This window comes from Siphateles boraxobius, unplaced genomic scaffold (assembly GCF_051911475.1).
Source record: "Siphateles boraxobius isolate OS27281-9 unplaced genomic scaffold, OSU_SipBor_1 130, whole genome shotgun sequence".
NCBI lineage: Eukaryota > Metazoa > Chordata > Actinopteri > Cypriniformes > Leuciscidae > Siphateles > Siphateles boraxobius.
Genome location: NW_027508734.1, coordinates 14,438,219 through 14,462,701, shown reverse-complemented (window position 1 = coordinate 14,462,701; position 24,483 = coordinate 14,438,219). Strand labels below are relative to the sequence as shown.

At 38.9% G+C, this 24,483-nt stretch overlaps 1 protein-coding gene across 1 annotated transcript; it reads left to right on the top strand.

Moving 5' to 3' along the window:
• The first annotated feature begins 465 nt into the window (after positions 1 to 465).
• Positions 466 to 23,949, top strand: minar1 (membrane integral NOTCH2 associated receptor 1). The gene is made up of 4 exons (XM_077227956.1): positions 466 to 734; positions 1,928 to 4,203; positions 12,593 to 12,847; positions 18,722 to 23,949. The coding sequence occupies exons 2-4, from the start codon at positions 1,966 to 1,968 to the stop codon at positions 18,917 to 18,919; spliced, it is 2,691 nt and encodes an 896-aa protein (XP_077084071.1). The 5' UTR covers positions 466 to 734; positions 1,928 to 1,965; the 3' UTR covers positions 18,920 to 23,949.
• The last annotated feature ends 534 nt before the right edge of the window (positions 23,950 to 24,483 follow it).

Genomic DNA, 24,483 nt, shown 5'->3' with positions numbered 1-24,483 from the left:
GGTTTATTTATGAATGCATGCATGCTGTTAAAATGCATTGTTTTAAGTCTATGTGTTGCCAGATTTCCATTGTGACATCTTACCCTATAGTGTGTTTGAACGAACTGACAAGTAGGCTAGACCCCTTATGTGGCTGGTCGAAACACCGAGGATGCGCTTCTCAACTTCACTTTACATTAGTTTTCTTTTCCATTTAAACATGTATGCATCCTCAGTCATCACCACGAATTGAACATGCATGTGTCTATCAGAAGAGCGTGAGAGAGTAGCGTTATAGGCTACTAATGGAGTGCATGCGATCTGCTTGACGCGTGTCCCGCATGGTTGAGCCACTGACGCGTCACGCTGCGCGTTCTATTAAATGCAGAATGTGATTTAATTCCAGTTGTCGAACCTTAACCTGTCTCCACGCGCTCGCGAATGGTCTTAAGGTGAAATTACGTCATTCTAGTTGGACACAAAGACGAGTTGAGCTCTCTAAGCTCCATCAGATGAAGAGAGAGCAGCTCCCTCGCCAAACTCTCCCTGCAATCCGGATAGGATACAGATGGAGAGAGGCCATTCCATAGCATTTCCAATGGTCAGGAAGACGCGGGGATATATGATGCTGAAGATGTGCCGTGCAACTGCAAAGAAATGCCTGTGGATTAATAATGCACTTCTGAGTTAAAACATTCCTGTCCAGTTCCCCCCCACTGTCGATCCAGAGGACAGCAGATGGGACCGTTGAATAGGTGTGTGTTGTTTTATTCTTATGGATCTAAAATATTGTATTTTCAATTTTTTATGGGATGATTTTAAATCCCCCTCTTTCAGCATATTCTTGTGATTGTGAATGTCCATGTATTCATTTATGCTGCTTTTTTTTTTACCATCGATTTTTTTAACGAGGCTTGGAGGAGGGTTTTTTATGCATTCATAGCCTACTTGCACTGCAAATTGATTTACAGTCCTTTTATGCAACTGAAACGGCATAATTGCATGTGTAAAACAACAGTTTCTTAATGCACTGGATAATGCATTTAATTCAGTAGTTCAGCTTCTTTATAAGATTGTCATTGAAAATAAATTACCTGTTTCCGTTCTTTTCTTTTATATTAAAGACTGGAGGGACCAAATGTACAGTGGGGCACAAATCCTAAGTAAAATGTGATTTCTTTCATAGCTCAGTTGTTTATTTTCGACAGCAATGAGGTCAAATGGAGAGCAAATGCAGACATCTGCTTTAAAAAATGTAAAATGTTGTTCTCCTGTGAAAAGTAATCTGTCATCTCACATGTGTCTTCTGAGTTTCAGGACAGATCTCAACAATAACTAAAACTGTGCTCAAATTTACTAATTTTCCTGTCTGTAGTCTGTGATTCTCCATATGAATTCAAATGTTTCTCATCAAATTCGATCTACCATATTATTATGCTTTTTAATCACAAACTCTATAAAATACTATTTCAGTAAGTAAATTGAACATTGCATATGCATATATAAAGCCTATATGTTTAAATGACAGGATGAACTTGAGCTGGCATAGACTGTACATGATTATCTCATGATTTGAGTTGGAAGGAGCATCTTGTGTTTTAATTGAAGCATGGAAATCTGATCTTTTGCATAAGGGAGTTGCACATTTTTTCACAAACATACATATTTGATTAGTGAACTAGAAATTGTGTTGAATCTTATTTCATATTAATTTTGTGAATTTTTTTTCAAAATCCTAAAACGTTTTAGTCCTATATTTTGAATGTGGTCTCAGACTTTTTGAACCTACTGTAACAGTTTGAAAATTGGTCATTGAAACCCCTTTATTGATCAATCAGAATTCTGACTATGTGATGGTTATGGTCCTGCATCCTGATTTGATACTTATGGTAGTTTGGCAGATGGATAACACTTCTAAAGTCACTAATCATTCATCTGTCCCCAGCAGGCTGTCCTGTCTTCACAAAATCAAGAATAAAAACAGCAATGGATGCCATGCCAGAGTATTCCCTCTTTCTTGTGAGGATTTTGGAGGAATTGGATACCAAGTACAGTACCGTTTCTTACCAAGACCTTTGTAAGTCCTTGTGTGCCAGGTTTGACCTGGTCCATTTGGCTAAGCTGAGGAGTCTGCTATTCTACACAGCATGTTTGGATCCAGCATTCCCCGCAACGTTATTCAAAGACAAAATGAGGTGCTCAGTGGAGGACCAACAGTCCAAGAAGCTCATGGTAGCTGCGGACATTGTCACCATGTTTAATCTCATCCAGATGAATGGAGGAATGGCCAAGGACAAGCTGCCAATGGGTTCCAGACCCAGGTTTCACAAGAACCAATCATTTGAGTCCTGTCGATCTGACACGGATGTGTATAAATTCAACGACAATGACAGGGCGTACAACCTCATGGACACCAGGGGTCATCACATTTCACGTAAGTCACCCTGCCCGAAGTCTGACTGCAACAACTGCCAGCAGTTCATACCAACCTCAGACCCCAACTTCCTCTTGGGAGTCAACAAGGATCTGAAATGTAGGGCAGCATCTCTGGATAAACTACAGCATCTGCCACAGTACGCCAGCGTCAGTCCTCCTCCGTGCGAGATGCAGAGCACTTACTTTCCCATGGACATTGACAGCGAGTCTACAACGGACCGGGAATCTCTTCATATCAACCCAGGGATCAAGGATACTTTTGTGTCCAGCGGAGAGCCTTTTACCGTGCACTCATGCGTGCAAAAGCGGAATATCTTCAAAGAGGATTTCCACAACCTTGTTGCCTTTTCACCCCACGTGATCACCAAGGAGTGCAGAGCAAATTCCAAAGCTGGTGGTGATTACCACCACAGGAGGGAGCTGAACAAGCCTCCCACTTTCTTCAATCACAGTTTTGAGCTGCCGTACAGCAACCCTTACTTTGAACCCGTCAGCTCACCCATCCAGAACAAAGGGCGGGTGAAGCATGAGAGCCTGGACGACTTGCAAGCATCCACCTACTTTGGACCTACAACGGTTTCTGAATGCGTAAGCAGCAGGAGGACTTCTAACAAGTATGGCAAACAGCCAGCCTGGCCTGTCAAGAGCTTGAGCCTCAATACTGAAGAAGTTCCTGACTTTGAGAGGTCCTTCTTGAACAGCAAAGTGGCAAAAGACAATCATCGTCATAACATGGAAAATGACCATCACTTTCAGTGTTCAAAAGACAAGCCCACTGCCTCTCCCTCAGGTTTCTCCAAGAAGTCAAATGGAACCAAAACAAAAGACATGGCTTCTGTGGCTTGCGGACCGAGTGTTGAGAAAAGAGAGTATGGGAAAAGGTACAAGGACAAGAGCATCAACTGTCCATCGTTTCAGTCAAGTATTGTGGACAATGGCATGAGTGTTGGAACCCAGACGGAACAATCCCAACCTAGGAAAGTGAAAGATTACCCCGGTCACAACAAATATGGAGAGAGGGCGCCATTTAAACATTCAGATGAAGATTCTGAGATTGTCAGCGATGATATCAGTGATATCTTTCGCTTCCTGGATGACATGAGCCTGTGTGACTCTCTTGGAGTTGTGCAGTCCTCGTCCTACAACAGCAACGGCTCACTGTCTCAGGTGACAAAATCAGACGGGGACAGCTCGCCTGAACGCAACACTGTCAAGCTGGGCAAAACCAGCATCAAACTAGACCGCCTCTTCCAGTCATTGGAGAACTCTGATGATGAGCTCAAAGAGAGCGTCTGCAAACTGGTACTCAGGATTGGTGAGATTGAGAAGAAGCTTGAGTCTCTTTCAGGGGTGCGAGGGGAGATATCTCAGGTCCTCACAAAGCTTACTAAGCTGGATGAGAAGATTCAAGAACCGGAGGCTAATGGGAAATCAAGTGAAAATGGTATGGTGGAGCAGATTAAGACTGACGCGAACCTCTCACCTCACGTTTTTCAGTGTCACACCACTGGACACAACATGAAGGTGGAAAAAAGTCCAGAATGGTGCTGCTCGGAGGATGATGGGAGCGAAAGCATGAGGGTAAAAGCTTTAAAGAAAAGTGTATTCACACGCAGGTCGTCCAGGTCGCAAACTGAGGAGAACAACGTCACTGAGTCCAAAGTGGCCAGCATCACCAACTCACCTCGAGACTGGAGGACTGTTTCGTACTCCAGTCACACAGGGGAAGAAGGGAAAGAAAGAGACCGGCATTGTGAAGGCAAGGACAGACATAGGAAACCAAGAGAGGTAATAAACCTGAAAACTTTAAATTTTTGTCTTAACTGTGTGTTGAATTTGCTGTTGAGGGTGTTGTAACCCAGATTCTGCGTTGCATTGCTATTGTGTTGGCCCGCTGAATCACTTGATTGGTGCATCTCTTTTGATCACTTAGTCAAACTGGTATACAAAACAGATTAATGAGATCTTGAGAGTCATCAGTCTAAATCAGAATTGGTCAGACAACTCACTTCATCACTGAATCAACTGAGATGACTTGCTTGCGCATGTTGACTTGAATTGAAATGAGCTAAGAACTGTTACTGCATTGCACGTGCTTTTTGAAAACATGTTGATTTTCTGAAGAAGGTGCTTTGAAAAGTATTTGGAATAGTGCCTTAAAATGACTTGAGTTCAAATGCAAATTTGTAAGGCTATGAAATGCAGATCAGTCCATACTTTGTTCGAATGGTAACATCAGGGTTTGGTGCCCACTATTGCAATTGTGTAAGGTTTAGTCTGCCATATAATGTGCTGTGTGACATATTTAGCAAATCTACCATTATATTTGTTGATAACCGAGATGTAGCAACTGTTATATATTTAGAATTAGTCATTATATTTTAAGAACTTGGTCATTGTGCAAAGACAAAAATTATAACCAGCATTGGGATTGAGTCAATCGAATTCTGTAAGGGATCCTAGGTACCCACTTACCTGGTTTTATACAAATCAGTCATGACTACTGGAAGAATGTTACGTCAACTAATTAATATTAATGAGCCAGACAGATTAGGTTGTCAGACCGTTCCTACACCCTTGCATGGTTTTGCCGTGGTTTAAACCCATAGGTAGTTATGCTCAATTACACTCCATCACTTCCCAAAATACATGCAGACATTTTGTCCTGGAAGCAAGCTAGCTTTAACATCATATCTCTAACAGTACAGCCTTGGTCTCTTGTGGTGCAATTATCACAAATTTTCCCCATTCTATCCTACATCTAGCTGTATTTTTTTTTTTGCAGGGGCACAAGCTGAGCGCAAGACACAGTAGAGAATCAGACAAATAATTTTAATTCAATCCCCTCAGAGGAACAAGGATTTCATGGCAAATTAGTCCTGTAAAGTATTTACTAGCTCTCAAGATAATATGTTGACACATCTGAGCTGAAGCTTCAGTACTCTGCAGCATTTAAACGTCTTAAGGTAAACAAGTTCAAGGATTCCATGAATACTGCAAGGAAGATGAAAAAGTTTTATCGAAACCTCACTTTGTATACCGCTTTAAGAATGTAAAAATACTTGAGGTAAACAAGCAAACAAAAATCAGTTTCTGGGCCGAAGTCTTTAGTAGCCAAGTTGGATGCAGTCTGCTCTGCTCTGCTCTGCTGTGCTCTGCTCTGCTCTCTGTGGAAAATAGAGTATGGGCTTCCATTCCTGATCACATGCAGGTGAAAAACTATGTTTTTACAGGTTTATCAGTAGTGAGCTGGGTTGTTATGTTATGTTATGTTATTTCATGTTATGTTATGTTATGTTATGTTATGTTATGTTATGTTATGTTATGTTATGTTATGTTATGTCTTATGTAATATCTTATGTTTTGTACAATTTGTCATATGGTTCTCTTTCATTGTTGTTTCCTTTATTTGTTTAGTTTTTTGCTATTTCTTATGGTAAATTATTTGTTCTGTCTTGTTCTGTTTTGTTATGTTTCTTAAGTTACAGTTTTATTTTTTAAATTGTTTTGTGCTGTTCTGTTCTATTCTTTGATTATTACTTTATTCTGTTTTTTATTCTATGTTTTGTTGTGTTTATTCTATTATATTCCATTCTATTCTGTTCTATTCCATTCTGTCCTGTTTTAGTGTATAACTGTCTCTTTTCATTTTATTTTCCATTGAGTTTTCTATTCTATTCTATTCTGTGTTGTTTTTTGTTTATATATTTTCTATATGTATTTTATTCTATTATTTTCTGTTCTGATTCAATTCTATTGTGCTTCTCTTCTCTTCTCTTCTCTTCTCTTCTCTTCTCTTCTCTTCTCTTCCTAATGTATGCAACACTTACCCTTCTTTAGTCTTGGGAATATTTTCATGTTTTCTTAGTTTTCCTCCTCTGCCTCTCGCTAATGTCTTCTTGGCTTATTGCCCTGGTTAGAAGCCTGCCAGTTCCTGTATCGTCCCTTCTGATCTTTTTGGGGAAATCGTGAGTGGCAAAAGTCCCTGCCTCTTTGGAACGATCCAAGCTGTAGTTAATTTTAGTGAATGGTCGCACAGGGAACTGGTGGTTAATTAAACCTCATTCACATCAATGAGAACACATAACAACCTTGTGCATTTCACCATTCTGTGGCCATTCTGCCTTTTGAGTTCTCCTTTATTTAAAGGTGAAGTGTGTAATTTATTCAATTATTTTCTCCTTTTATGACTTTAATATAGAGAGTTGACCAATAAATAAGCTGTTTATGTTTATTTTCCTGAAAAGTGGAAACATCGTGTGTTCTGTGCCACAATCAAACATGTATCTCTTAGGTAAAGCATCCTGAACAGCCTGACAGCAACACTGACTCAATGACCAATGGTGTGTGTATGGGACGGAGCTATGTGTCTGTCTGTCTAATAGCAGATGGGAATTGCAATTCTGTTTCATTACACTAGTGCAGCAGAAACTACATACTTCACATTGAAGGTAACAACTGGATGTTCTTACTTTTTCAGTGTACAATTTTGTCTTTGTAATCTTTTATTTAAAAGCAATGCTTTTATGTATTCAAATCAGGGCTTTCAATGGGGTTCCAAGAAACAGCTTGTCTGCCAAACATCTATTCAGCTGTGAATGTTTAGGTAAATGTTTTTCTGGGTTAATGAGAGTCTTATAGTGTGCATCCTGTCACCCTCTTTTATTTTATTTCTGTCTACATCATCCTGTCTTTAATTGACATGAAGTTGTTACGCCAGCCTTTTAGCACGACTTCTTTATGAGAGAACGCAGCCAACGAACCCAGCAGCTCTGTACAGTGGGTGAGAAGATACGAGAGAACTGTCATTTTCAGACAGGCACTTAGCACAACATCCGTTCCTTCTCACAAAGTGCCCTTGATAAAGGGCAATGCAAACCTTTTTTCTTCTAGCTCAAACAAAAGTGCCAGCTAGCCAAGCGATAAACTCATGTCAGTAGTGGTCAAGCTAGAAGCACACTAAAATTATTTGGCTTGCGGAATATAAACAACCAATGCTTTTAGTCGCTTCATTTGAAGTCTATCTTCAATGAGGTTTTAAATAATGTCTGTGTGTGTCCATTCAACTTAAAATTGTGCCGGACAAAGAATAGCCTATACTAAAGAGAAGTGCCCTGAATAGGCTGATGGGTTTAGATGACAAAATTAAGGATTATATATTTTACAAATGTGAGAGGTCTTTCCTGTGCAAATCTCAAAAGCACAATACTAGGTTTTTGTGGTTGCCAAGATGTTGATAATTGGTTGCCAATAAGGCTTTCTGATTGGTTTAGCGCAGTTATTTTAGGTATTTTATAGTATTATATTATTTATTCATATTTAAAATTTCCTCCTATTTATTTTTATTTTTATTCAAATTTATATTTTTAGTTTTCATTTTAATTTTAGTTTATTTTAGTCATTTCATTATTATTCTTTTTTAATACTTCTATTTAGCTTCTATTTAGCTTTAGCGTTTATTTTAAGTTAGTATGGTTAGGTGGTTGTTGACTGGCGAAAAAGTATAAGAAAGTAGCAGCACACCTTTCCCAAACATGCCACATGATATGAGGGATTCTACATGTCTTTTTCAACGGTTACAGAATGTGCCAAAGTTTCAGTTATTTAGGGAATTGTTCAAATCACTAACCCCAAGTAAGCAATTGTAATAAAGATATTTGCTTAGCAACAACACTAATGATTGTGTCACAGTGAGATTAATAAATTTACAACAGCAGTAAAGATTTTTAATTTATTTCAATGCCATGATGCATTGTTTTATTACTTGTAAGTGCAATGGTTATATTACAGTAAGGAGAAATAAATACAGAATCCTTATGATATTCAGTGAGTCACAGTCCCTCTGTATGACATTGAGTCTGACCTACAGTACGTATTATTTTACTGCTGCTGTTTTCTTGGTGAGGAATAACCTATACCTATGAATATCAGAAAGACAATATTTTTCCTCCTCTCAGTTGGCCTTCCCTCAGTTGCATCTGTGGTTGTTTGATCAGTCTTTCCCTGCTGGAAGCAAAAGGTGGATCAACACTCTTCAGCGCTCACCCCTGTGGCTTTTTTTTAATTTTCACCTTAGCTCAGGCCAGACAGAACAATACCTTGGCTAAAAGAGAAGAACATTTAATTGGGTGGGTGTTTTTCTTTTTACAAAATCTACAGAGACAGGGAAACAAAAATGACATGGCTGAATAGAAATGCTGCAATTATATTGAAATTTATAGATCAACTAGTGGGTCGCAACCCAAAATTGGGTCACGGAGTTAGTCGTCAAAACACCAACAACAAAACAGAATTCTAAATGTTTTTATTAGTCAATACTTTTATTTGGAAAGACGTATAATTTATGCAATACATACTTTTTTAGCTCCATAATGTAATGCTTACATTTCAATATTTACGTAAATTTCAATATATATAATCCCTTTTTCAATTATAAGTTAATGGTACAAGTTGGCATTTACTTTTGGAAAGGATGACAATGTCATTATAATATTATATGCCTTTTTTACTTTACGGGATTGTTCATTACTTTATAATGGGAAAATCTTAGGGAACCAGTTGTGTCTATGTTTATTTACTAATACAACAAGGAATGTGTTACGCTGTAGCAAGGATGAAGCAGAGAGTGAATCCAATCGCAAGCACTTTAATCATCTAACAGACAGTAATCCAGGGAAAACTCAGAATAAGGCACACAGGACACGGAACAGCTACAGGAAACGTCTCACATCAAACAACGACCAACAAACACCAACTGAAGAACAAGGGTATAAATACTCAGGCAAACAAGCTAAACAAGATAACAAGGGGGCGTGGCTAATCATAAACACATGGGGAGACTAATCAACAAAACAGGGAACAGCTGAACATGAAAAGACAGGGAAACACATGACAGACAAAAACAAGGAACAAAACACAAACCCACACCGTGACATAGCGACAGACGCCGCTGCTCAGGAACAGCAGACAACACACACGCCGGCTCAGGAACAGCAGACAACACACACACTGGCTCGGGAACAGGACAGTCTCTGGATCGGTAGGCGTGACTTGAACAGTCTCTGGATCGGCAGGCGTGACTTGAACAGTCTCTGGATCGGCAGGCGTGACTTGAACAGTCTCTGGATCGGCAGGCGTGACTTGAACAGTCTCTGGATCGGCAGGCGTGACTTGAACAGTCTCTGGATCGGCAGGCGTGACTTGAACAGTCTCTGGATCGGCAGGCGTGACTTGAACAGTCTCTGGATCGGCAGGCGTGACTTGAACAGTCTCTGGATCGGCAGGCGTGACTTGAACAGTCTCTGGATCGGCAGGCGTGACTTGAACAGTCTCCGTGCTGGGCGGGACCAGCAGCGAAGAGGGCCTAGGCTCTGGCTGGACGTGGCTGACGTGAAGCTCTGGCTGGACGTGGCTGACGTGAAGCTCTGGCTGGACGTGGCTGACGTGAAGCTCTGGCTGGACGTGGCTGACGTGAAGCTCTGGCTGGACGTGGCTGACGTGAAGCTCTGGCTGGACGTGGCTGACGTGAAGCTCTGGCTGGACGTGGCTGACGTGAAGCTCTGGCTGGACGTGGCTGACGTGAAGCTCTGGCTGGACGTGGCTGACGTGAAGCTCTGGCTGGACGTGGCTGACGTGAAGCTCTGGCTGGACGTGGCTGACGTGAAGCTCTGGCTTAGGAGCCACCGGACTAGTCGTTGAGGAGGCCATTCTTCTCCTCCGTCTCCGGACCACCGGACTCAGGACCACCGGAACTGGGACCACCGGAACTGGGACCAGCGGTGAAGGCCTGGCGTGACACGGGATGAAGCTCTCCAGACATCTGGAGAGCACCTCTCTCCAGCCCAGACCGGAGAGATCGGAGAGTTCCCTCGGGTCGACCTCCTTAGCCCCCAGCCGGTAACAATTTTATCGCCTCATCCTCCCGGGAGCAGGAGGCAGCAAGTGAGGCAAACCCCCAGGTGAACTGGAACAAATCAGGGCTCTTCAGGGCTAAAGCCGCGGTCTTTCCAGCAAACTCCCGGCTCATGCTGAGAAGATCAGGCGAGATCCGTGCTGCTGGATTCATTTGGGGTCGGTCGTTCTGTTACGCTGCAGCAAGGATGAAGCAGAGAGTGAATCCAATCGCAAGCACTTTAATCATCTAACAGACAGTAATCCAGGGAAAACTCAGAATAAGGCACACAGGACACGGAACAGCTACAGGAAACATCTCACATCAAACAACGACCGATAAACACCAACTGAAGAACAAGGGTATAAATATACAGGCAAACAAGCTAAACAAGATAACAAGGGGGCGTGGCTAATCAGAAACACATGGGGAGACTAATCAACAAAACGGGGAACAGCTGAACATGAAAAGACAGGGAAACACATGACAGACAAAAACAAGAAACAAAACACAAACCCACACCGTGACAGAATGTGGAGAGACCATTAAACATCATTCTTATGAAAAAGTAGCTTAAAAAGAAAACAAAAAGTTAATTGATTTTTGTTGACTATCTTTTGAAAAATGTACTTGTGTATATTATTAAAAGCTGCATCAGCTGGTTATTATTAAAGTTATTTTTTTACACACTACTGGTCCCCGTTTTGCAGAATGACCCAGTTCATGATAATCAAATTTTTCATGTTGTAAGCTGCAGCAATTTGGTTTCCCTCTGGACAAGAATAAGCTCCTGACTCAATATAATTCTTTATAATAGACAAAAGACTGAGACAATCACACATTTCCAACTCTGCAAACCAGACTGCAGTCATTTGTGTAAGCACAATGATTCCTGCTTGCAATGTATATATATTTATAGTTAGACTCATGCAGCGCGATGATTTTCCAGGTGAAAATGTACCGTCCTGGATCCCAACTGCTCAGAAAAGCAATATCACACCTCTTCTCAACAAGTTTTATAATTTGAGGTTTCATTACTTTTTGCAGCACAAACAGTTGCAGTGCATGTTGCTGCTAAAAATTCTTAGGGTCAGTAAGATTTTATTTTTTTTAGAGAGAGAGAAAGGATGCATTCAATTTTTCAAAAGTGACAGTAAATACTTTTACATTGTTGCAAAAACATTCTAATTAATGTTGTCCTTTTGAACTTTCTATTTATCAAAGAATTCTGAGAAAAATGTATTACAGTTTCCACAAAAATATTTGGCAGCACAACTGTATTCAACATTGATAATAATCAGAAATGTTTCTTGAGCAGCAAATCAGCATAATGATTTCTGAAGTATCATCTGACACTGAAGACTGGAGTAATGATGCAGAAAATTCAGCTTTGCATGCCAAGAAAAAATTACATTTTAAAATATATTACAATAGAAAGCAGTTATTATAAATTCTAATAATATTTCACAATATTACTGTTTTACTGTATTTTTGATCAAATAAATGCATCTTTGGTGAGCATAGGCGACTTCTTTCAAAAACATTAAAAAATAACTTCTGAACAATATTTTGAACGATAGTGTGCATATCAAAATTTACTCCTTTAGGTTTGTTCAATAATATTAGTGTTGCTTGCCTTTGCAAACATCACTATCAAAAATGAATGTTGGTGAATTTTATAGTCAGACATTTTGAAATGCATGTAGTTTTGATTTATACAGATTCATCATACAGATTTGTATCATAGAAGAACATTTAGGTGAGCAGTATTCCTCATGAGAAGCAAGAGAGGGTTAAAATGCTCCTCTTTGTTTATTTTAATATGCATCCAACATCCTTATCAGATCATAAGAAGAGATAACACTGCAAACAATTATTTTCTTGCTTAGTATTTTGTCTTGTTTTCCAGTACAAATATCGAAGCATTCTTAAATCAAGATACATTTACTTCAGAAGCAAAATGACTTAAGATATTAAGTCGTATTTTCTGAAAAACCTATCAAAATTAAGTGAGTTTAACCTTAAAACAAGAACAAATATCTGCCAATGGGGAAAGAAAAAAAATGAATTAAAAGGGAAAACAAGATTATTTGATCTATTGGCAGATTTTTTTTCTTCTTGTTTTAAGAAAAAAATCTCTTAATTGTGATATATTTTAATATCTTAAGTCATATTGCTTCTTAAGTAAATATATCTTGATATGTTTAGAATGTTTAGATATTTGTACTGGGAAACAAGACAAAAAATTCCTCCTCCTTGACCTTTCCTCCAATTTCTCCCATACAGACAGATCGACAGTATGACGCCCACCAGGCCCACCGTTCCTCAAAGCCGCCCAAGGACTCCTACCTGGTGGAGCAGGTGTTCAGCCCACACCACTTCCCTCCCGGGGTCAAGTCTCACGTGAAGGGCAGTCCGCTCTATACGGACCTACGCCTGACCGGCCTTGCCGATGCCAAACGTTCTCAGCCCTCCTGGACCTTTGAAGAGTACAAACGCAACTCAGGAGACAAGAACAAGCTTAGCGCCTTGGACCTACAGGTGAGAGCCGACCTCAGGGGCTTTGCATTGTGATTGCAACTGTGCCAATATTGTTGATTGTGGTGATCTGTGGGATTAGCTTTAAAGGCTGGGGCGCATGGGAACGGACGGCTTCGATTTTTCCTCAATCAATGCTTCTCTGCCAAATGCCGCCGGTGTGTGTCTTAAGGTCATCAGTGCAGTAGGTGACCTTGTGCGCTGTGAAATATTAATGATCCTTATTTAAATCACTCACTGTTGACAGTCAGGGACACAATGCAATTACTGCATTTCCTTGGGTTCATTTCAATGCCAACATGAAATGCTGTTCGCAACCCAATTCTGCATTCAAACGTATTTCTGCATGAACTGGGTGTTCAGTAGGATGGACTTGATTGCATTGTAAAAAAGTAGTGGTATCTGATTTGTGAACAAATCATTCTTTTGATTTGAATTATTTCAATGAATCAAACTGAACAATTTGTTTATGATGTTTATGATTGATTCTCGAATTAACAACTTCTCAAATCCGAGAAGCGTTTAATTTGGAAATATGGTCATTTGTTCACCACTTTTGAAAAAAAGGGTATTTTATTTATTTGATTCAAACAAACGAACAAACAATGGTGAATAATGGAGATTGAATTATGCATATTCAAATAAGATTTTTTCTTCATGGCTGCAACAAAATGACAAGAAATTACAATACAGATCTTTTATTAAAAGGATAGTTTACCCAAAAATGTTGTTCCAAACCAGTAAGACTTTCATTCTTCTTTGGAACACAAATAAAGATATTTTTGATAAAATCTGAGAGCTTTCTGTCCCTCCATACGCACTTTGACAAAAAGTTCATAAAGAGATTGTAAAACTAATCCATATAAATTGAGCGGTTTAGTCCAAAATTTTCTGAACAGACACAATGAATTTATATGATGAACAGATTTAATCTAGGCTTTTATTCACATAAAACATTTATCAACTCACACATCAGTTGTGGTAAACAGAAGCTCAAGCTTGATCACTTGAAGTGCGAGAACCAATGAGGTTCAATCTCTTGTTACGCAGCACGTTTGAGCTTCAGTAAGAACCAATTAGGTTAATTCTCGTGTTATGCAGCACGTTTGAGCTTATGCAAGAACCAATGAGTTTCATTCTCGTGTGTTACGCAGCACATTTGAGCTTCTGCAAGAACCAATGATGTTCATTCTCGTGTGTTACGCAGCACATTTGAGCTTCAGTAAGAACCAATGAGGTTCATTCTCATGTTACGCAGCACATTTGAGCTTCAACCAGAACCAATGAGGTTCAATCTCGTGTCCCGTCAAGTTGTCACTGTCACGTGACCTACCAGCGTCAGTTGTGTTGCCTCACTTCTATTCATAAATCCCCTTCTGTGGCCTTTCGGGATAGTAAAATGGGCACTTCAGAATCTCACTGGAAGCAGTAGGTCATCTGGTTACTTTTCGAATACTCTGTATTAGTGTACTGTGTACTAGTGTACTATGTACACTACTTTTGGCGTACTGTTTTTCCGTATAGTAGTAGGGAAGTATTTGATTTTACTACTTAAGGCGTTTTTCACTACCTTTTTACTACTTTACGTGTTTTTCACATTAAGCATTGTAGAATGTCCTGATGTTTTAGTGAATAAAATACTGAAGCAGGAGCGGTATGTGGGTTGGATCACACGTGCCCAAAACTTGCAATTTGTTGACATATTTTTGTTTTTCTTCTCTTGATATGGAAAATTGACAGGTTTATGGATGTTTTGCCCTCCAGGTCATGTGACTGAAAACTATGCATTTTTTATTAACTTTATGAAGATTCATTGCTACAACAAATTAAAATTGTGACATAATAAATTGCAATAAGGATTCTTATAAATAGAACTTAAGAAAGCAAATAATACATACAACTTAGAACGTTTTAGAGAGAATGAGAGGCATGTAATATGCCATGATGAGATGTAAAAAAGAATCACTGAATTGTTTTTTGAATCAGTTGGTTAAAATGAACAAAAGATTCAGAAAAATGAATCATAGTTCCCATAAAAGCAAAAAGTTACATACTGGAATAAACAAGAACCAGTGCTTGAAAGTTGAACAAATAAGTGGCTTTGTATTTAATTAAAAAATTTGCAAAGACCAGGAATATGGATTTAGAAAGTAAAAAGGGTCCATTTTTATTCATGTTGATTTTAAAATCTTCTGTGGTACACTTATTTTAGATTAAGGCTTATGGTTGTCTGTTTCAGACGTTGTTTATCCGTCTTCATCTCCAGACATAATCGCATTCTATTGATAGAGGATTGAGTAGGAGAAAAGCAAGCTTCTTTCATACAATACCATAATCTATGCTCTATTTTATTGACTCTCTCAAGATGGATATTGATTTTGAATGGATAAAAGCAAATGATGGCTTTAAAACTAGCTTTTCTTGTTCTGTGTGTGGGAGAACAAAATAAAACAGATGGAACAGAAAAGTAAATTGCTGACTTCTTCAGAGGCTTGAGCAATGTCTGCAGCAGGATGTGAAATGTGCCCTATATCTTTGCATCAAATCTGTTACATGTTCACCCCAGTGCATAGACAACTGGCTAGAACCAGGGGTGGTGTCTCTCTTTTTGCCCAATTGCAAGAGTTGTACGTTTTCTGAAGGCCTGGTTACCCAACCACAGCATGAGAGGAGCAGAAAACATACAGAAAATGTCAAAAAGATAGAACATAGCTCAAGCAATGCTACGTACAAGTGATTCTTATTGACCCAGCACAGCACATTCGAACTTTGACAAAGCAAAGAGTTTTTTTGATTTGTGCACAAGGATGCAATTGTAAAAAAAAAATGTATCATGAGGTGATTCAAATGATTTGCAATAATTAGCATTTTCAATCAGCCATTTCTTTTTATCTGCCTATTTAAATTGCTGTTTTTATGTTTTGTTTACTACAATATGTTTTTTGTTTGTGCAATGTTTGCCGTATATTGTATATTGTTGCAAGCACAAAAACATTTATCAAATAGATTTATGTAATCTGATCTCAAATTGGATCTGAATCTGACCTGCATACATTTTTTTTATATTTTACTTATTAGGGTGCTTTCACATTAGCACTTTTGGCTCGCACCCGGGTTCAATTGATGTCAGAGTTCAGTTTGTTTTGATGATGTGAGCGTGGTTTTCTGAACTCGAGTGCGCACTCGAGGGTGGTCTGTGGAATGGTACATGTGAACTCTGGTATGATTTGCTGCTGATATGAACGCATATGAACTCTAGAGAGGAGCATTTTTCTAAATATATGCAGGGGAGGGGGGATCAATCGACCTCAGGTTCAGTCCAGGCAGTCAAACCAACTGTCAAACCCTTCTTCTTTGTTTCTTCTTAATTTATTTATGAGTTGTATGGGAAGCCCAAAAAAAGTTTGGTGAGTGCGTGTTAACGTAGAACATCTTGAAAACCAGTGCAGACTGATGCAGAAAGCGTCCTGTGAACGGTTCATTAGGTGACTTAAAGTAGAAATTCTGTTGTCATAGCAATTACTGAGAGGGAGATTTATAAGACAATTAATCATGTGTTTCTCACAGGAGAGTTGTGTACTGTTGAGCATTCATCTTTATTTTCATACTAACATTAGTGTTTATTCCCTGGAACTTTATGGTGTAATTAGTCTTTAGATCACTGATTGTGTTTCGAGAAAATAGACAATCTTAACTTGATTAACATTTATCATTAATATTTAATGGTAGTTTTAATGTTGAGCCTTGCATTTATTATCTCTATAATGTCATTATATTTTAATAAGGCCTTTTCTGCCTGTAATGTTTTAATATCAAAAATGGAACTGAAATGCTTTTTAATAAATGATCAAGTAGCAATTGCACATTAGCAGTCGACTACAAGAAACAAAAAAATAATAATTATGTCATCTTTAAAACCCACGATTGGTATTTCCCTTCACTATGAAATTGTGAAGGTTTTTTTTCAAAAGAGAAAATCGGATTATCTTTCTCGTTTAACAGCTGGTATTGATATAAGATTACTCTGAGATTACTGGAGACAGAAACGGCTAATACCTGTGTGAAGTTATATACCTGCTCAGTGCAGCAGAGGAATGTGTCATCAGTGACAGCGTCCTGCTGCTTGTCATTGCTGAAATTAACATCTGATATTCAGAAGCAATCCACGTGTGAAAAATGGCAACATTGAACACACTTTGCTGGTATTATTGATATAAGATTACTCTGAGCTTATTTGAGACAGAGATGGCTGATACCTAGTGTGCGTGAACTTGTATTGCTCAGTGTAGCGGAGGAAAGTGTCATCAGTGACAGCGTCCTGCTTGTCATTGCTAAAATTAATGACATCTGATGTTCAGAAGAAATGATGTTGTGAAAAATGGCAAAACTGAACACACTTTGGGTGCAAAAGGTCCCCTTAAAAGTTATTAGGGGCATTAAAGATAGCATCATCGTCACAGCTGTGGAAGATCATGTACTCCTGACATTAGATGGATGTCTTATAATGCTAGATTGATTAGACTAATCTTTCAGTCTCTGTTTAAGCTGGTCTTAGCTGGTTGGTCTCCCAGTCTGACGTGGTGAAATGTGTCTAAAACCAACCAGCAGCCTGGCCGAGGAGGGAGATTTTTTCACCTTTTTTGTCTTTTCTTCTTTTTTTCTTTCTTTTTTTCCCTGCATGGCCATGTACCAGTGCATATTGCAGGGTTTTTTTGTTATAAATACTTGAAGAAATCAATAAATACATGTAATAGTTGATATTATAGATATTTAGGCCTATTTATTTATTATTATAATAAAAAAATGTTATAACATTCTTACAGGTTTTTATTCATTTTATTTAATTATGAATTTATATTATATTTATGTTATTTTTATTTTATTTATAAACTTATATTTTTCTTCATATTTATTTATTTATATTATTTTTTACAGCTTAATTGTATTATAGAGCTTCTAACTGCTGCTGAAAAGCTGTTGCTGAAAAATAGATGAAAACGTGAAATATATCTGTTGATCCCCGAAATTACTGTATATTTACTGTACCTTTACTCTATCTATCTATCTATCTATCTATCTATCTATCTATCTATCTATCTATCTATCTATCTATCTATCTATCTATCTATCTATCTATCTATCTATCTATATAGCTATCTTGTCTGTGTGTCTGTCGGTTATTCTATCTATCTGTCTATATAAACTTTGGAACCTTATTGTTTTTTACAAACACTGTTTTTAAATAAAAAAATTACAATTATATGACTTTTTGTTTGTCAAATTTTAATTGCAATTCTGCATCCTGTTTACTACCCATTTACTCTGGATGGCATACAACCTTGCTAGCAACACAACTTACCAGAACACCATAGCAACTACATAACATGCTCAAATCGAATCAGAACAACTTAGCAACAACATAGTAACGCAATGACAGCCACCCAAAACACCCTAGCGTCACGATGGTACATGAGTTATGCACAGACAAGCAACACTCATGTTTTCTTCAGAAAAAGTTCAAATGCTGTTTTGTCCCCTTCAGCTTCTTTGGCTATTTTTGTCTGACTGTTCCTATTTTCCTTGCTGTCATACCTGAACATCTCATCCTGAACCGTGTGCCATATCACCCTTTTCTCTTTCTCATTTCCCCCTCACTCGCTCACCATATATTCAATTAAAATGGCAATTTGATGAAAAATTCCATCTCAACAGAATGTGTTGCTTCAGGAATCTGTCTGCAGTTAGTGTGACGAGTGGACAAGAGCTCCATTCATCTTCCACAGCCTTCATTTCACAGCCGAGACTTGGTACAATAACGGTCTGCTTCACACAGATGCTTCTTTTGCAGAACCTCTCACCTGTTCTGTTTCCCTGCAGGTCCAGGATTCACTCAACCCCAACAATCTGGAGTACTGGATGGAGGACATCTACACGCCAGGCTACGATTCGCTGCTTAAGCGCAAGGAGGCGGAGTTTCGCAGAGCAAAGGCGTGTAAAATTGGCGCGCTGATTGCTGCGGCCGCCTGCACTGTGATACTGGTCATCGTAGTGCCCATTTGCACCATGAAGTCTTGAGGTTTCTGTTTGTTTTTCTGTCAGATGGTGTTTGTATCACTGTATTCTTTACTGGCGTTGCACAGACGCTAGGAGAAATATGGGACTTCATTTGTGAAGGTCTGTAATATATTTCTGATTTCAGCCACCGGCCTTAGACTTTCTTGGAATGTCAATCAAAAAATATCACAACAAAGAATTAAGGATTGCAATTTGACGTTTGTCTTTTTTATTTACAGTAGTCAATATTTATAACTTGAATAAATAATTTATTATGCAGTAGATGGCCTTGCTTTAAGGCTCAGAGATGCACCCTTGTTTTATAGTCCAAAATATAAACGACACATTTTATGTATGGTTTTTTTCTGGTATTGCAATAGAAACTAAAGGGAAAGCTTTATGTTTAAGCGCATTCTATTTTTTACTTTACTATGATTATGAGAATTTTAACAAGAGTTATTTTTCAATGAATACACCGACAGAATGTTTTAAAGAATGAGTTAGATTTATCTTTGGAAATGAGTGGAATGTTTGGGCTTGTGCAATGCCTTTTTATAAGGAATATATATACTGTATATTCAGATAGCTCAAATATAATTAATGTGGGAATTTAATGAGAACATATTTGAACTGAATAGTTCACCCAAAAATTTTAATTGGAACATTATATACCCATCTTTATGTTGTACTCAAATGTGTGCCTCTCTGGGAGTTTATTTTTATTAATTTTTTGTGAGAAATTTTGTGCTCTTTTCATTCAAGGACCGTATTCTCAAAAAACACAATAAAAGTAGTCCATATGACGTGTGAATTATATTGTTAATGCAACATTTTCATGGAATAAGCACTAACAAGCTCAAATATGCATCTAGAGTCCAGACTACCCATATTTCATGAAAAAAAAAAATTCTTTCAACATAGTGACAGAATTAAAAAAAAAAAGGTGAATTATTCCTTAATGTAAGGGGTTTTGATTGCGTGTGAGAACAGTAAAAGGACTCTATTAATGATGTTTATTCATATTGTTTGAACAGTGACATGTGACTTTATTTCCTTTGGATTTGTTCTGTATTATTGTGCCAATGCAGCACTTCTAAAATCAACAATATCACATAGGTGCTTTCTATTTGATACAGTATATGTCATATCTTAACTAATCGTAATATACTTGAATTGCCAAATCACTTTCAACTAGCTCAGTTTTTCTCTAAAAGTCGAATGTTTGGACCTGACAACGAAAACTGTGAACTTCCCTTAATGATGTTCACTTTTGACACTTTGTACACTCGTAGGGGGGATATTTCTGGGAAGTCAAGCTGTAGGACCATGAGTGAAAACCGCCTACTAGTCAGAAACAATATATCAGTTATTACACTTAGGCGCTGTTCCAAAACTAATGAGCTTCCTTGCTTGTCTACCGCCTACATAGGAAGCTACCTTTTAAGGCAGCATCCTAACTGAAATAGAAACTTAGTGACTGATCTAGTGCATCTGTAAATGTCTGTGTAATCAGCTCACTAGGGTTTAGAACAAAGCCTGAGCAAAAACAGAAAAATATTGTTCCAACTGATATGTGCAAGTTTTTCTTTTATCACAAATCTGAGAATGTAATAGGGATAGAGTGCTGCAGGCATGAGTCCTGAAACCCGAAAAAACACTTCCGGTTCCATCGTCCTTAAGTCAATAGGTTTTTTAATAGGTTTTAAAGGCCTGAAATTAGGTTTGTAGTTAACACAAGCTCAAGATATTTTCACATTTTATTCTATGACATAAAATACATATCTAATACCCCACTTGTGCTTTTTAAAGCTTTTTTTGTGTCTTGATAGTAAGAGGAATGGGACTTTAGAGGTTGTCGGGGTGATTAAACATCATCACGCCAAACAGGTAATCTCATAAACTCAATAGTCCTCTTTTACAGCCTCATTTATAATCACGCTCCTGCAAACTCTTCTAACTCAAACTTTCCAACTTTCCAATTTTTAAGATTGGAAGAGTTGTTGGAAGCTTAATGGTGGTAACGTTAAAGTCTTGCGACCGTGGTGTAGTTTGTTTATGGCCTACGTTAAGCTTTTTACTTCTGCCGATTGTATTTAAGCTTCGAAATTCCTAAAAGTTGTGTTAATTTGTGAAGATTATCTTGAACAACATATGTAAGATACAAACTTCCGGGTTGGCACACTAAAAAAAAAAACATCACTTCAGTGCTCTATGACCTCTGTATGCTGATAGCATAATGGTGCATTTCTTACCCTTACAAAAATAAATGGTTTGTCTTTATAGTCTGTTGTATCACAGCAAAAATGTTCCATGAAATTTAAAGGAGGAGTGTATATTTTTTTTTCAATGTTACTATACTTTTAACCTGTATTAAGCAGAACCAGAAGTAAGCAATTTGTAGATGGACAGCACTGAAGAGTGCACAAGGGATCGTAGGAGTGTTTGGGAAACCTGTTTGGTACCACTAGTGCCATAGAAATTAATGTGAATGTGAGAATTTACAACAACTTCTTTTAATCTTACAATTGTTCTTGGGAGTTCTGCAACAGCATTGTTTTTGACAATGAATACATTTTGAAATATACACATTCATATCCCTATTACCACTGTAGTTTTGCAATGTTATACTCAGAGACTTATATGGGTAATTCACAAAATAATGATGCTCCTGTCATTTATTTACTCACCTCATATAAATCCATACCCATATGCTGATATTGTAATTCCTCAAATGATATGACTGCAGTGTGTAGGGAGAACTGAAAATCACTGAATCACAAATTATCAGCATCAAATTCTCTTCATCCCTATCTGTCAGTTACATCTTATGTTGTTGAAGACTGACAAATGGGGTCTCACATGGGAGCCTCTGAGTTTTAGAAAAATGGCCAATGGAATTAGCGAAATGGAATTTGCATGCCAAGCCACTCCCCAGTATCCATCTTATATACGGGTATATAAGATGGTGGCACACATCCACATATTCTGATTTTTGTTTCAGAGCCCAGTAGTTATTCTTCTGAATGATTTCTCTTCCTGTAGCCTCTACTACAAGGATGCATTCTTGCTGGTGTTCTATGGTGTATTCAGCGGTGTTTCATCAGCGGTTTGCGCTGATAAGTGTAACGATTTCCCCTGGGCACATCAGCATAAAGAGCAGTTTCCCTAAAAGAGCAGTTTTCTCAATCTCTGGGCCAAACCGTGGTCTGGCAATGAGTGACGCTATGCTTCCTCATTTCGAGCCTGGCTAGCGCTTCCCAGTCCGGCTGCCTCACTCGGACAATCAGACTCGGCTACACGATTTAGTTCACCAGGTGTCCCCCCAGGTTCAGCAGCGTACAAGGTCCTTCCCTTTGGGCTGCCCTGTCTCCCCACGTATTTACCAAAGTTGCGGAGGCAACCCTTGCCCCACTAAGGGAAGTGGGTATTCGGATTCCAAACTGTCTCGACGATTGGCTCATTTAGCTCACTTTCGAGATCTGTTGTGCAAACACAGAGACCTGGTGTTCAGACACCTCAGCCATCTGGGTCAACTGGGAAAAGAGCAAACTCTCCCCTGTGGAGAGCATCTCTTTTCTCGGTATGGAGTTGGACTCAGTCAATATGACATTGCGTCTCATCAACATGCACACATAGTCAGTGCTGAACTGCCTGAATACATTCAGGGGGAAAACAGTGGTTCCACTGAAACAGATTCAGAGGCTCCTGGGACATATGGCATCCGCAGTTGCAGTCACACCGCTTAGATTTGTGCATTTGAGACCCCTGCAGCACTGGCTACACAGCCGAGTCCCAAGATGGGCATGGTGCCACGGCAAACTCACTGTGACCATCACACCGATTTGTTACCAGTTGAAGGCACAGACACACTAGCACACAGCTGCCCCTGGGGCCTATGCAGATACTCAGACACTGTAAAAGTTCAGGGAGGACGAGGAGCAGGTTTTGATGGTTGTGCCTTTCTGGCCCATCCGGTCCTGGTTTTCGGACCTGATGTCCCTCATGACAGCCCCTGGATTTAAGTGGCTTACCACTATCCCTCAAGCCAGAGCGCCCTCTTCAAGGCTACGAGCTTATATTATGAAGTGGAGTCTGTTCGCTGAGTGGTGCTCTTCCCACCAGGAAGACCTCCGGAGATGCCTGAATGGCTTTCGGTATGTTGCCACCATTGTGGCACATCAAGTTGCAGTTGACGGTGAGTCACTAGGAAATCAAGACCTGTTCATCAGGTTCCCTGAGAGGTGCAATAAGGTTAAATCCTCCTCATCCCCTTTTGGGATCTCTCTGTGGTCGTCTCTGGAATGCAGAAAGCTCCCTTTGTGCTGCTGGAGTCAGTTGAGCTTAAGATCCTGTCCCTAAAGACAGTGCACCTGACAGTGCTCACTTCCATCAAGAACTGTGCAGTTTCATTGTCGGTAAACCTGTGTGTTTCCCTGAGCAGATGTAACCCTTGTTCCCTGATTGATGGAACAGAGACGTTATGTCCCTCCTGCCACAACCTTGAACCTCCGCTGAATGACCAGGACCCCTCTCGGCTCCTCAGGATAAACTTGAATGAGTGGATGCATGCTGCCATTTTATATTCCTGTATGTATGGGGGAGTGGCTCAGCATGCAAATTACACTCGCCAATTCCATTGGCCATTTTTCTAAAACTCAAGAGGTTATTGGGGATCCCAAGTGAGACCCCATTTGTCAGTCTTCAGCATAATGTATCCGTAACAAGGGTTACATCAGTAACCAAGACGTTTTGTGTTGCAGGAAGAAATAACAGCATATGTGTTTGGAACAGCATGATGGTGAGTAAATAATGACTTGAACTGTCACTTTTGGGTGAATAATTCCATTAATTGACCAGATCAGTAATTAGGGCATTTGAATGTGACCTTTTCTTTGATTGGCTGAATGTTCGGTGACCTCGCCTTCAACACAGGAACTGTGTGTAGTAGCACGCTGTAGAACCCTGTAAATATTTTCAGGTTTAAAACATATTGTGTGAATCAAGTGTAACTGGAGTCATATTCTAATAAATCTCTTACTGTTCAGACTGTTGAATGTGCATCGATCTATTTCTTTGTATGTTTTATTAAACATTTTTATATTTATACTGTATATCTCTATTCCTCTGGATATGCTCTCTGAAACCAGACTATGACAGGTATCCAAATATGGAAAGTACAATGAAGGTATTTACCCAGGAATGTTGAGGCAAAGGAAATCTCGAAATTTTCTAGGTGTTAAAAGCTTCTCAAGCACTCATTGGGATCAAACTTTGCATTCGTAGGCTCTGTTGCAAAACCAGGTGAGCTGGTTTTAACCAGGTGATATTAGGTTTATTATTTTATAAAACTTTTTGTTCATTACTTTATTTGAATATGTAGTACATGTTAGATAACATTACTCTGTAAGTCAAATCCGTCCCTAGTTATTAAAAAAAATTGGCAGGGTTTTAAAAAGGTGCATTACATATAACTAACCTAGAAGAATGTAAAGCAAAGTTGTTTCAGAAGTCGTGCAAGTTATACATTCAATGAAAGTTTATTAAAGTTTGCATGAAACTGAAGTCTTGTCTTCCCTATTGTGACA

Excerpts from the sequence above, each read along its gene's own strand:
- minar1 (XM_077227956.1), top strand. The coding sequence starts at position 1,966 with ATGGATGCCATGCCAGAGTATTCCCTCTTTCTTGTGAGGATTTTGGAG. Across the intron at positions 4,204-12,592 it reads GACATAGGAAACCAAGAGAG|ACAGATCGACAGTATGACGC; the intron begins GTAATAAACCTG and ends TCTCCCATACAG. Across the intron at positions 12,848-18,721 it reads TTAGCGCCTTGGACCTACAG|GTCCAGGATTCACTCAACCC; the intron begins GTGAGAGCCGAC and ends GTTTCCCTGCAG.